The sequence below is a fragment of the Helianthus annuus genome, chromosome 10 (assembly GCF_002127325.2).
Source record: "Helianthus annuus cultivar XRQ/B chromosome 10, HanXRQr2.0-SUNRISE, whole genome shotgun sequence".
Lineage (NCBI taxonomy): Eukaryota > Viridiplantae > Streptophyta > Magnoliopsida > Asterales > Asteraceae > Helianthus > Helianthus annuus.
In genome coordinates, this window is record NC_035442.2 from 16,834,084 (window position 1) to 16,848,850 (window position 14,767).

At 36.3% G+C, this 14,767-nt stretch overlaps 1 protein-coding gene across 1 annotated transcript; it reads left to right on the plus strand.

Moving 5' to 3' along the window:
* Positions 1-285: 285 nt before the first annotated feature.
* On the plus strand, positions 286-3,189 carry LOC110884068 (protein LIFEGUARD 4). The gene is made up of 4 exons (XM_022131732.2): positions 286-703; positions 1,265-1,378; positions 1,618-1,775; positions 2,690-3,189. Exons 1-4 carry the CDS (start codon positions 448-450, stop codon positions 2,894-2,896), a joined length of 735 nt encoding a protein of 244 aa, XP_021987424.1. The 5' UTR covers positions 286-447; the 3' UTR covers positions 2,897-3,189.
* Positions 3,190-14,767: the final 11,578 nt, after the last annotated feature.

The window sequence follows — 14,767 nt, forward strand, 5'->3', positions numbered from 1 at the left end:
TGGAGGTTAAAATTGTTAGTTATAGAGACCATAGGGGCTAAAATGGTTGGACTTAGGGACCAAAATGGTTAGTTATAGAGACCATGGGGGCAGATATGTTAAAAATTCTTGTTTTGGACTGATATAGTAAAAGTGATATAACCACATGGGCTAAAAACGTAATTTACTCTTTAAAATAAAAAAAAAAGTATGCAAAGTCTATTTAAAAATACAAAAAATATTTATAAACGATTTGACTGAAAACTGAAATGAAAATTGCATGCTATTTTCAGATATCTTTTACATAAAGAACGAAATTTCAAGCTTTGTCTAAAACAGAAAACCCCCATCACCACCACCATTATGAATACATTCACATTTCCAGAACCTTCTCATTTCTCCAATCACAAACCCTAATTTCACACTTTTCACTCCAATCGCCGGAAAATTACGTCACATTTCATCAACATGACGAACGAACCGCCGATTGCGAAGACCGACTTGGAGACTGGACCAACCGGAGCACTGTACCCGACGATGTCGGAGTCGCCGGAGCTTCGGTGGTCGTTTATTCGCCGGATTTACTCCATTGTTGCCGTACAGTTGCTTCTCACCATCGCTGTTGCTACTGTTGTTACGTTGTATCATCCGATCGTCAATTTCTTGACAACTACCAGAGGTGGAGTGGTCTGCTTTTTGCTTCTCTTCATCACGCCGATCATCAGTAAGTTATAGAATCAACTTCGTTTGATTTCTGTGTAACGTTATGTGTAATTGTTAGTTGATGATCCTTTTGTGTTCTAATTTCTGCTTGATAATTATTTCGTAAATGTATTCTCGTCGATTCGCTAGGGATTCTGTGGTATAATTTCTGCTGTAACGATTGTTCTGTAAGTAAATTATCGTGGATTCGATCGCTATGGTTTATGTGTTCTAATAATTTCTGCGTAACTGTTTTGTAAATGTATTCTCGTTTGATTTATACGCAGCATTTTTTGTTATTCTGGTTCAGTTAAACCGTAAACTGGAGTGATGATCAATTCACTACGGCTTTTGTGCTCTAATTTCGTTTGAATTCGTCAGATCTGTGTTGAATTAATGTGTTTTTGTTTAATTACCTTGTAACGCTAGGGTTTATGTGTATAATTTCTGCGTAACAATTGTTTGGTAAATATATTCTCGTTTGAGTTGTGTAATCATCATCAATTCGCTTTGATTTTGTGCTATAATTTTGTTTGACTTCATCAGATCTATGTTGAATCAATGTGTTTTTGTTGTTGTACAGTCTCATGGCCACTGTATCACTATCGCCAGCGTCATCCTGTCAACTTTGTGCTTTTAGGGATCCAAACCGTCTCTCTGGCTTTTGTTGTCGGTTTGGCATGCGCTCTCACTAGCGGTAATCCTACTCTCAGTCAATTCATGTTTACAGCTAGCGGCGCAGCTTATTGACCATTTGCCTTCTATATCGATGTATTAGATTGCTATATCTGTTTATCAATTAAATATAAAAAAACTGATTTTAGAGAAAAAAATAATATTGTAGAAGAATATAAGCATTTGTTCATGAGAGATAATTGCCACCTTCTAGGAAATGATTGATAGAATAAATTGTTGAATTGTTGGAGGATATTGCAGGAAAGATGATCCTGGAATCGGCTATTTTGACAACAGTGGTGGTTATGAGTCTCACATTGTACACATTTTGGGCCGCCAAGAGTGGTTCTGACTTCAAATTCTTGGGCCCATTCTTGTTCGCTTCTCTTATGGTGCTTCTCGCCTTTGGGCTTATTCAGGTTAGTGGGTCATCCAACTTATATTAACTTCAAGGGGTGTGAATTTTTAATACAGCAGGAACCAAATTGTTGTGTTCTTGTGTTTAAGTTTAGTCTAAACAGTTTTGGCTCATTTTCGGGTCATACCTTTAAACATGGCGGCTTTGTGGGTCGGCCCTTTAGTACACTTATTTTTAAAAATAAAAAAATATTTTTTTTTGTCACTATTTGAACTTATTAAACAGTTGATTTCAACATTAAAAAGAAGAAGATAAATTAGTATCATGTTTTATAGTTTAAAATATGGGTGTAAACGAGCCGAGCCTGAGCTTGCCTAAGCTCAAGCTCAGCTCGTTTGACTTACGAGAGTTGAGCCTGAGCTCGAGCTTGGCTCGTTTATTTTATTAATTAATTTATATATTTATAATTATTTTTTATGTGTATTTGTAATTATTATAATATTTATGCACAACACAATATATATTGTTTTATTTATTTTTATCTAATTCTTTATACAATTATAATTATTAAACAAATATATAGCTAATATTATAGATAAAATTAAATTTATAAGTAAGAGGCTTGCAAGCAAGCTCAAACTCGATAAGTGAAGCTCAAACTCGGGTTCGTTTATTAAACATGCTTACTTTTAGGCTTGAGCTCGGCTCAATATAAGCTTTTAGCGAGTCATCTTGACTGTCGAGTAGCTCAAAAGGAGTATCCTTCACACCCCTAGTTTAAACATAGTTGTGTTCTAGACATCTGAAAACCTTTGTTCTAAATTTGTAATTTTAGAGTAATAATTGTGATCAACCTGCGAAAACTCGTGTAGCGTTCACACGCATTTCAGGTTTGTGTCATGTTCGACTCGTCAACCCACCAACATAGTTTTCATTTCTTGATCCACCTTTTCTGTTAATTTTATTGTTTTGCAGATATTGTATCCTCTGGGTAGCCTTTCGGTTATGATATATGGGTGTTTATCCGCGATAATCTTCTGTGCGTACCTAGTATATGACACTGATAATCTGATCAAACGGTACACATATGATGATTACATCTGGGCTGCAGTTTCTTTGTATCTTGATGTCATCAATGTTTTCATGGCGTTCCTTACTGTCTTCAGTGCTGCCGACGGCTGACTCGTTCTGATGGAAATATGGAGTTTATATAAGACGTTACTTTACTAATTGATCGCGTATGCCATATGGAATATATACCTATATTTTTAGTAAAGATCCAATATAGGAATTTGGGCAGTTGAGCTACCATTTGGATTTTCCAGTTTTAAGCTCTCTGTGTTAAAAATAGTATGAATATATGTAAAGACCTTTAAAGTTGGTGGAACACTAAATAGGAGCATGAAACAAGCACCAACTGTACTATCTGAGACCTATATGGTTGTGCTTGTCATGGCTGCAGATCTCTTAACTTCTACGTGAAATACACGGGTTTAGTAACAGATTTAGATGAAAACGGGTTCATTGTAGGTTGGTTGGACGGGTTTGGTAACATATTTAGATTTAAGTATTTAACTGTCTCATTATCGGTTTTGCACGCTAAAAAACAATTTTATACAAGAAAAAATCTTAGTTTTTGATATGAGACTTATGAGTTCAGGGGGGTGTTTTGTAATATTCAATAGTTAAAGGGGTGTAGTTGTAATAAGGATAATAGTTAGTAGTTAGTTAATTCTGTTAGTAGTTAAATACAGTTGTAATCAGTTGTAGTGGGTTATGAATTGATTGAGCTAATTCTCTGTGTTCTTCTTCTCTCCTCTCTTCTTCTTCCCTATTCCCATCCTTCAACTTCACCACGTATCATTGGTATCAGAGCACCGATCTTCGGCAGTTCTGTAATCCATTGTTCAAATCGTTTCACAATCATAAGGAATTGATCAATTGTTCGATCAATTCTATCCGTATCCTTCCTATTCTTGAATTGATCATCGTTTCGGTCAATTCTGTTCATTTCAGCTGGAATTAATCAATTGATTGATTGATTCTTCCTCATTCAAGTTCCATTGTTGATTGTCTGTCTAGAACCATGACTAACACAAGAAGTCAAACTGAGTTGGAAAAGACATTAAAGGATCATACAACTTCTCTTTTGAGATTCGATGCATTTGTTGAGAAGGCTGAGAAAAATTTTAATGAAATTCATCAATTTTTAGAGAAAATAGCCAACAATCAATCTAATCATGGAAGAGACTCGGGACCAACAGACGGTCAATTGGGGGAAGGTTTAGTCACTAACTACGCTACAAGGAATGATAGGTTGTACAGATTGGGAAAAATAGAATTCCCAAAATTTGATGGCAATGAGGTGGAGGATTGGATTTGCAGATGTGATCATTTTTTCGATGTTGATGAGACACCAGCCAATTTCAAGGTGAGATATGCGGCCATCAATCTTGAAGGCAAAGCTATGAAATGGCATGCAAATTTTATCAAGAACCTAACAAAGCCTATTTCTGAGGTAAGTTGGTCTGAATATACTAGCCATCTTGTTGATAGATTCTCTGTGAATCAATATAATGATGCTATGGGTGACTTAGCCTCTACTGTACAAGTGGGGTCATTAGAGGAATTTTGTGATAAATTTGATGAGAAGTTATTGAGGGTAACAATATGTGAAGAATATGCAGTCAGCATATTCTTGAACAATTTGAAACCTGAAATTTCTGGGCCAGTAAGGTTGTTTGAACCTAAGAAAATGAAGGAAGCTTATAAGTACTCTAAGAAGCAAGACATGGCAAACAAGATCAGTGCAGCCAAACTAAGAACTTACCCAAATCCTACTCCTATTTCTTCCTTTAAATCAACTAATACCAATCTCAAACCACCTGTAAACACCCAACACTTACCTTTATTACCTTCACCTCCACTGAATCAAAGGCTTAATAATGGCAAAAACAGATTGAGTTTACCAACAAAAGAAATGAATGAGAAAAGGTTAAGAGGTGAATGTTTTTGGTGTCCGGAGAAGTTCACTTCCACTCACAAATGTCCTAGAAACAGTTGTATGTTCTTGAGATTGATGATCAGGAGGGTGATGAGGGAACATAGTTACAGAATGAAGAGACCTTAATTGACACTACTGTTGATGACCCTCTTATTTCCATCCATGCACTAACTGGGGTACCCTCTTTTTCTACTATGCAAGTGGTTGGCAATATTGGAACTAAAACCCTGAGAATCCTCACTGATTCGGGTTCTACTCACAACTTCTTGGATGAAAAGTTGGCCATGAAGCTTCAGTGTCAATTAGAGGACATCACCCCTATGAAGGTTGGGGTTGCCAATGGAATTCCATTAATGTGCAAAAAGATATGCCGGAATTTTGAGTGGCAGATGCAGGGTCTGTGGTTTAAAGCGGATGTCCTAGTCATATCATTGGCAACCTATGATATGGTATTGGGGGTGCAATGGCTCCTGCCACTTGGAGATATTGTTTGGAATTTCAGGGATCTCACTATGCAATTTAGGGTGGGAAATAAGTCTTACCAGTTAAAGGGGAGCCACAACAACAAATTGTCATTATGTTCAATAGAAGTTATGAATCAGTGGTTGGCAAATGATGAGAGTTATGTTCAAGGTCAGGTGTACAGTTTGAAGATGGAAACTCCTGATAGACAATTTCAGCATGAAGCCTTGGTGTCTAATCCTGTAAGCCCTGCAGTTTTTGATAACCTTTTGAAAGAATTTGATGATATATTTCAAACACCTACTAGTCTGCCACCTCATAGGGCTTTTGATCATAGAATTGTTTTGAAAGATGAATCAATAACTATAAATCAAAAGCCTTACAGATATCAGTTAGCCCAAAAAGATATTATCGAAAAAATGACTAAGGAATTGATAGACACTGGGGTGATCAGGAACAGTGTTAGTCCTTTTGCAGCTCCTGTAGTCTTGGTCAAGAAAAAAGATGGTAGTTGGAGGATGTGCATAGACTACAGGAAATTGAATGATGCAACCATCAAAAATGGCTTCCCTATTCCCTTGATAGAGGATTTGATGGATGAATTAGGAGGATCCACTGTGTTTTCTAAATTGGATTTGAGATCAGGATATCACCAAATCAGGATGTACCCTGATGACATTCCAAAAACAGCCTTTAGAACTCATGAAGGGCACTTTGAATTCATGGTGATGCCATTTGGCCTGACAAATGCTCCAGCAACATTTCAGGCCCTCATGAATCATACCTTCAAACCATTATTGAGGAAATCAGTTCTAGTTTTCTTTGATGACATATTAGTATATAGCAAAACTGTGGAAGAGCATATGGGTCATTTAAGGGAAGTTCTGCAGATTTTGAGGGCCAATAAATTGTATGCAAAGCTGTCTAAATGTTCTTTTGGTGGGAGGGCTGTTGAATATTTAGGACATATTATCAGCAAAGAGGGAATTGCTACTGACCCAAAGAAGACTGAGGCTATTCAAGCTTGGCCTGTTCCTAGCAATATCAAACAACTGAGGGGTTTCTTGGGCTTATCAGGTTATTATAGAAGATTTATCAGATCTTATGGAATTCTGGCTAAACCTTTGACAACTCTTTTAAATAAAAACAGTTTTATATGGACAGAAGATGCAACCACTGCTTTTAAGGCCCTGAAACAGGCCTTGTGTTCCCCTCCTGTGTTAGCTCTCCCTGATTTTTCTAAACCTTTTGTTCTAGAGACAGATGCTTCTGCACTAGGTTTTGGTGCTGTATTGATGCAAGATGGCCACCCTCTTGCCTTTATTAGCAGGGCCTTATCACCAAGACAGCAGTCTTATTCTGTGTATGAGAAAGAACTTTTGGCCATCATTTTTGCAGTCAAGCACTGGCAGCATTATTTGTCTAATGGTCACTTTATAATTAAAACAGATCAGAAGAGTCTTAAGCATCTATTGGAGCAGAAGTTGACCACTTCATTACAACATGTATGGCTTTCAAAACTTATGGGGTTTGACTATGAAATCCTATACAAGAAAGGGGTGGAAAATAAGGTGGCCGATGCACTTTCAAGGGTTCAAGGCCCCACACTATGCATGATTTCATTATCTACTTTGGATGATACCTTATTTCAAAGGATTGTCCAATCCTGGGAAAGTGATAGTCAAGTTCAACAAAAATTGCAGAAGTTGCTTAAAGGGGAACAAGTCCCAAAGTATCATTGGAATGGCACTGTTTTAACTAAGAACTCTAAGATTGTGGTAGGTAAAAATGAAGCATTACAGACATACATTGTGAATTTGTGCCACAGTTCAGCAATGGGGGGGCATTCTGGGGTCCATGCCACTGTTCAAAGGATCCAATCTATGTTTACATGGAAGGGTCTTCATAAACAAGTCAGATAGTTGATTAGGTGCTGTGATGTATGCCAAAGGACAAAGCATGAGAATGTTGCTTCACCTGGCTTATTACAACCACTGCCCATTCCCAGGTATGTCTTTTCAGACATTTCCATGGATTTTGTGGGAGGATTTCCCAAGATACAAGGGAAAGATTCGATCTTGGTGGTAATAGATAGATTAACAAAATATGGGCATTTTATTCCATTGGGCCATCCTTATTCAGCTGAGACCGTGGCTCAACTGTTCTTAGACTATGTGTTTAAACTTCATGGTTGGCCACAAACAATTGTGTCGGATAGAGACCCTGTATTCCTTAGCCAATTTTGGAGAGAGTTTACTAAATTGCAAGGGATACAATTGTCAATGTCCACTGCCTATCACCCTCAGTCTGATGGCCAAACTGAGGTAGTGAACAGATGTATTGAGGCCTATTTGAGAAGTATGACATTGGCTACAAATTCTAATTGGTTGAAGTGGCTATCATTGGCTGAATGGTGGTATAATTCTAATTACCATACTAGTTTGAAAATGACACCTTTTCAAGCTTTGTATGGTTATCCACCACCTATCTTTATACCCTATGTTCCTAAAGACTGCTCTATCGCCACAGTGGATCAAGTGCTTACTGAAAGGGAGCAAATGATTCAACAGTTAAGGCATTCTTTATTGACAGCTCAAAATAGGATGAAACAAATGGCCGACAAACACAGAACAGAAAGAGAATTTAACACAGGCGATTATGTCTTCTTAAAATTACATCCTTACAAGCAACATTCAGCTAGACAGAATAAACAATCCAAATTGAGCCCTAAATACTATGGCCCCTTTATGATAGTGGAGAGAGTGGGCAAGGTTGCTTACCGATTGGACTTACCAGAAGAATCACAGATTCATCCTACATTCCATGTTTCTTTGCTCAAGTTGGCTCGGGGAGACCATTCCAAGATCTTACCTTTACCAACTCAGCCCCGGTTTCGTTACTATCCAGCTGCAGTGATTGAGAAAAAAATAATGAAAAAGCGAAATAGAGTTGGGGTGCAAGTTTTGATTAAATGGGAAGGGTTACCGTTAACAGAAGCTTCATGGGAGGACCTTGAGGAGATGCAATTGAGGTTTCCAGAATTTGAATTTTAATTTTGGGGCAAAATTTGTTAAAGGGGGAAGTATTGATATGAGACTTATGAGTTCAGGGGGGGTGTTTTGTAATATTCAATAGTTAAAGGGGTGTAGTTGTAATAAGGATAATAGTTAGTAGTTAGTTAATTCTGTTAGTAGTTAAATACAGTTGTAATCAGTTGTAGTGGGTTATGAATTGATTGAGCTAATTCTCTGTGTTCTTCTTCTCTCCTCTCTTCTTCTTCCCTATTCCCATCCTTCAACTTCACCACGTATCAGTTTTCGGTAAATAATTAGCCGTCAAATATGGTCAAAAATATGATTATCATAGACTTACGGGTCTATAAACCAATAATCAAAATAGGAAAACATGCATAAGACGTTACGACTTTACCTACCTCCAGATATCACATGCGACTGTTGCAATCGCATGTAAATTCATCGGTAAACATAGACTTCCCATCATTACCGGGATAGTGTGTGTCTGACTCAAGCGCCGCTTCAACCTGGTCATCTCTAATTCTACTTAGTACATTTTTTTATATTATATTCTTGTATGTATCAACTACTCATTTGAGTGGTGTTATGCAATAGTTTTAACTCACCAAGAACGCACGATTGTTGCAAGTCTTAAATGTAAACAGTTTTAACACATGCCAGGGAAGAATGGACATATGCCCATTTTCGGGCTTATATATATCGAGCGTTATGTCGTCTATCTCTATTTAATGACTTAAAAAAATGCCATGACGTTCATATTACAATGTTCATAACTTATTAGTGATTGGTTTGACAAACAAGAGAACACCACGCCTTATGTCTCGGTCACACGATCTACGTCTACTCAACCTCATATTGCACTTTGTCATCATGAAAATCCATCATACCTCTACGATAAAAATTGTAATTTAGTTGCAATCATTATATTGACTAAAGATATGAATTTTTCTGTGTAAGTTGTTCAGTAAGCTAGAAGCTCCTAAAAGCTCCATACCAAACATACCCTATTTGTTATTTATTTTATTTATTAAATATGAATATGAATATTCACACAACTTAACTAAAGTTGAAGTATCATACCTTTATGAAGTTTTAGAAATTATTAATCATGAGTTGAAGAAATGATCTACATTCACTCCTTCGCGTGTAAAGTACCGTCACACTCAACTTCAATATATACTTTTTTTTGGATGAATTCTGTCATAGCCAAAATTCATTCGAGAAGAACCAGACAACAAAATTGAAATTAGTGCGATTCATATTCAGTTAAAAGATTAGTTAATAGTTACGTAAACTAGCATTGTCGGTAACAACTTTCAAATCAATCTTAACCATTAAGTTTGTTTAATCAAAAGCTCACAATATTCTTTCTATCGTTTTTAGACGAAACTAACTTTGTATTTGAACCTCTCCTACTAAATAAATTCCTTATATGTCACAGTTAAAGGATATACACCAATCAATCCTTATGTATCACAGTTAAAGAATACATAAACTTACTAGGTTATATACCCATGTATTACACGGGTAAATAAATAAAATATTTCACGTAAGTAGGGTAAACTAAAACAACCGGGCAAATGTAAACTCAGTGATCTATGTAAATATCTTCTATAAATAATGACTACTTAAAGTGGGGTACCGATATTTACAAACTCTACTTCTCTATTATATTGCTCAATACATTCACCGCTAATATCGTCGGCTTAAATGGTTACCATGAGTATCTCTTAATTCTTTTTTAAAAATAAAAAAATTGATCTTAATCCACAACCATTATAAATGTAAACAATGGTAGTTAGGGATTGATTATGTTAATATCTATCTAGTATATAAGGTCTTGTACAAACAGTTACAATTATACACACAATTAAGGCTGTTCAAATTGCTCGGCGCTCGACGTTCATTCGATGCTCGTTCGGAAATTGCTCGTTCAATTCAGCTCGATTGAAAAAATGCTCGGTTCAGATCGGTTTGGTTTGTAAACGAACCAAGCACGAGCAAAGGTCCGCTCAGTTCCGTTCGGCTCGGTTGGCTTGATATATATATAGGGTAAGGTTTATGCGAGAACCACCTTTATTGCGAGAACCGCGAGAACCAATGTGAGCACAACCTAAAATAGCTAAAAAAACCTAACCCCCACCCCCCAAAAACCTAACCCCCCCCCCCAAAAAAAAAAAAAAAAAAAAAAAAACCTAAACCCCCCCCCCCCCCCAACCCCCCAAAAAATATTAAAAAAAATTGTGTGTTTTTTAGCTATTTTTAGGCATTTTTTGTTGTGTTCATATTGGTTCTCGCGGTTCTCGCAATAAAGAGTGAACACTAGTGCATTGGCGAACTGGGTGAACAAATCCTGGCCATTGATCTACACACGTGTATGGCCATGATCACATCATCAAATCGTAAAATACACTAGTGTATTTTAACATCAAATCCTGGCCATTGATCTACACACATGTATGGCCAGGATTAGTTCACTCAGTTCGCAAGCTACACTAGTATTCACTTTTGAACCTAATCCTATATATATTGTGTGTGTATCATTTTTAATGAAATGACTAGAGACCAACATCAACAATGTTTGGTCCAAGATCCAAATAGAGCTCATTTAAGTAATTAGAATTGAAATCCAATACTAATAGTCCATTGTCCAATACTTAAATGTCCATTTGAGTAATTGTTCAAATACTAAAATGTGAAGCGTCGATCAATACTTAAGTATCAACCCGCCATTCGATTCAGAAGTACAAGACCCTAATCAAAACCCCCTATTGGCCATCGTTATTCGATTTCTCCATCGCCACTCACCAAGATGGCAACTCGCTAGGGTTTTGCTTCAATCAGTTCATTCAATTTCAAACTTCTGATAAAACAAGGGTATGTTTCAATTGGTCAACAATTTATCTTCCCGCTTAGCTAATCTTGATAGAACTAGTTGAGTGTTTTTGTATTCCTTGTTATTTGTTAAATTTTTACTTGTGTTCTATTGGGCAAAACATCAGGGACGAAAACTACACTTTATTCTAATAACTAGCACTCTCATTGTCATTTTCCTTGTTTGTTCTGTGACGCTCGATACTCGCTCGACGTTCGTTCGAAAAATACTCGGATCGAAAGACGCTCGCTCGAGTTTGGCTCAGTTGAAAAAACGCTCGGTTCGGTTCGGATCGGTTTGTAAATGAACCGAGCACGAGCAAAGGTCTGATCGGTTCGGTTCGGCTCGTGAACAGCCCTACACACAACGGTGTTTTAGCTCGGAACACTACTCTAGCATTGTGCTCCTCCCCGTCCCGTTCATCACCTTCCCCAAGCCAATTTCCTCATTCGTGTTTTCTCCTATTCAAGGTGAAGTTTCCGCTGTTATCGCCCATTGTTCCCTCGTCCGCACCACATCATCTCCACCTCAGCCTTGACTCCACAACACTAAGCCTTATATGCATACCTCAAAATCAACCACATATACACGGGCATTTGGTTCTTGATAAAATCAGTGGCGGACTCCGAAATTTTTTTCTGGGGGTGCGAAATATTTTTAAAAATTTTATGTTCCTAGCCATATAAAAGGTTTATAGCGGGCCGGATCGGATCGGGTCGGGTCGGGTCATGTAAGACAAAAGAATATCATGCTAAAATTTATATAATCATCAAAAACACGTCAAACGTCATTACAATTTACAAACGTATTTAAAATTATGCCCTACAGGTTGATTACTTGTAACTAATCATTTAAAAAAGAAAGATATAAATAAAACAAAAAAAATCATTTAACTACAAGTCTAGAACAACCAAAAAAACATAAAAAGATCATACATCTATATTTTCTCCTAATCATCACATAAAACAACAAAAAAAATCAATAAAAAAACCATACTAGTTCTATATCGGAATTCTGGCGTAATATGGGTCGGTCTTGTCGGAATTTTAATTTTTCCGGCAAAAAAAACCATCCGGTCGTGAGCAGTGGCGTCAAGGCACTGAGAGTTTTTTGGGGCGGGATTTGGAATTAGAATAAGTGGATGAGTTTGGGTTATTTTATTTAGTTCAAATTTCTTTGGATTAAGTTTGGGCTAATAAAAATAGATTGTAGATTGAGCTTTAATTGGGTTAAGTAATTAAGTGAATAAGTGGTTAAAGAATAATTCTATAAATTGTGTTATATAGTTAATCTTAAATAATAATCAGTGCTTAATTTTTTTTATAAATTAATAATTTTTTTCTAAGTGGGGCGTTTGAAAATTTTTAAAGGGTGCGGGTGAAAATTTCAAAGGGGTGCGGTCGGAATTTCGGCAAAAATAGCACTAAAAATTATTTTTTCAACGAGTGCGTCCGTCCACCCACAGCTTGGGGTGGGTACACCCTTGGATAGAACTGTGAAAGTTCGATACCGATCGGCGATTAAGAAGTTTGAAGATAATCACAAACACTAAAATATTAATTTAGTATTAATGTTTAGATAAGGGTCAATGTGTAAACTTAGTTTGTTTAAATTTTAAGTATTACATGTTTGATTAAGGTTAGGATACTTGCCATGCAAGTCAGGTTAGTATATATATTAGGTTATTTTACCTATGTACGTAAGTTGGTAGTTAATTAAAAAAAGAAAAGAAAAAAGAAGTCGCTTTGATTAAAGAATTTGGCGTCAATATTTGCCTTATCAATATTTGCTTTATCAAGTTTTGTTATCATTCACAACTTCAAGTTTGTTCGTTCATTTTCTAAATTGGAGTTAGCGTCTTGTTGATTCACTTGTGTAAATGATCTTAGGTTTAACAAGAACAGCTAAACAAAAGTTATAGCCAAATTGCCACCACAATAAAACAGTAATAGTTTCAATAAAACAATTATTGAAGAGAAAAATGCTCGGATAGTCCCTGTGGTTTCGCCTATTTTCACCTTTAGTTCCTAACTTTCTAAAATTACTTGAATAGTCCCCAACTTTTCGTTTTTTGTTCCCGGATAGTCCCTGGGTCTAACTTCAGTTTGTTTTTTCTGTTAAAAGGGTGTGAAATGACAAAAATACCCTTTCCTTAAAAAGGCCAAACCACAGGGACTATCCGGGCATCTTCTTTATTTTTATTTATAAAATCCCACCACCACACTTCATCTTCAACCTCCTCCACCCTCCACCATCACCACCCTCAGTTAAGAGAGATGATGCATAATCCAGAAGTACTTCGTCAGTTAACTTCACCTCAGATGATGCACGTATATATATAACCTTTTGTGTGAGCGGGTGACATTTTACATGGTATAGTTCGATTGATGAAAACTCCGAGTTGACCATGACCTTTACCTAACTATTTGCAATTCATTTCTACAGCAAATGATGTCTTTACAGCAGCTTCTACCTCAGCTTAACCAACAACAATATGCTTTGTAAGTGGAAATCATTTTATTGCGTATTTAACTACCTTGTGAAAATGCAGTTTAGAGATACGAATGATTTAAATATTCGACCTTTAATTGTTTCTGTCTTTTCTGTTTCAGGGACCCTACCCAGACAGGGCTTCTACACCTTGTAATCAGAGATTGCCCATCTCGAATCGGGCCGACTATCCCTTTGTTCGTGTTTTAATCTAATTGAAGTTTTTAGTTCCTAAGAATCGTATATTTTATTAATATATGATTTGCAGACAACATTAAATAGATGAACTATGTAGTTAAAATAGTTGTCAAGAAGTTTAAGAGACTTTAAGGGGAAATAATATAGTTTTAAAATATATGATTTGCATAAACAGGCTCTGTTTCTGATTTTTGATTATTAAGGAATTAGATAATCAATATCAGATAATCAGTTGATATCTGATCGGTTCCATACCTCTTATAACCTAATTTGGTATTCTCTTGCTCTCATTTAACAAAAAAGTTTTTTATTTTTCCCCATGAAAAATGTATCTTTTTGGTTATCTTGTCTATTAAATTCTTCTTGAATAATCAAAATTTGCCACATATGATTATAACTTTAAATAGTGGATAAAAAGCCAATTACAATTTGATTAGTCGATTCATATTAATGAATATAAAAGCCCTATTGGTCTCCACCAATTGAATCATGTACATATGATTTGAAGCAGGTCTGCAAAATGAACAGAAACAAGGGTTTATAATGGTTGGATGGGTTTTTTACTTTTTTTAGATAACAGAGTGACTGTGGCGGTGATGGTGGAGGGTGGAGGAGGGTAATGGTGGGTGGAGGTTGAAGATGAAGTGTGGTGGTGGGGCTTTATAAATAAAAATGAAGAAGATGCCCGGATAGTCCCTGTGGTTTGGCCTTTTTAAGGAAAGGATATTTTTGTCATTTCACACCCTCTTAACAGAGAAAACAAACTAAAGTTAGACCCAGGGACTATCCGGGAACAAAAAATGAAAAGTTGGGGACTATTCAAGTAATTTTAGAAAGTTGTGGACTATAGGTGAAAAAGGCAAAACCACAGGGACTATTCAGGCATTTTTCTCATTATTGAATATAAAAACTCAGAAATGAGTGACAAGTATGAAAAGAAAAAGAAAGAGTTAAATGTCATTTTAGTCGTTGTGGTTTGGGTTATTTTG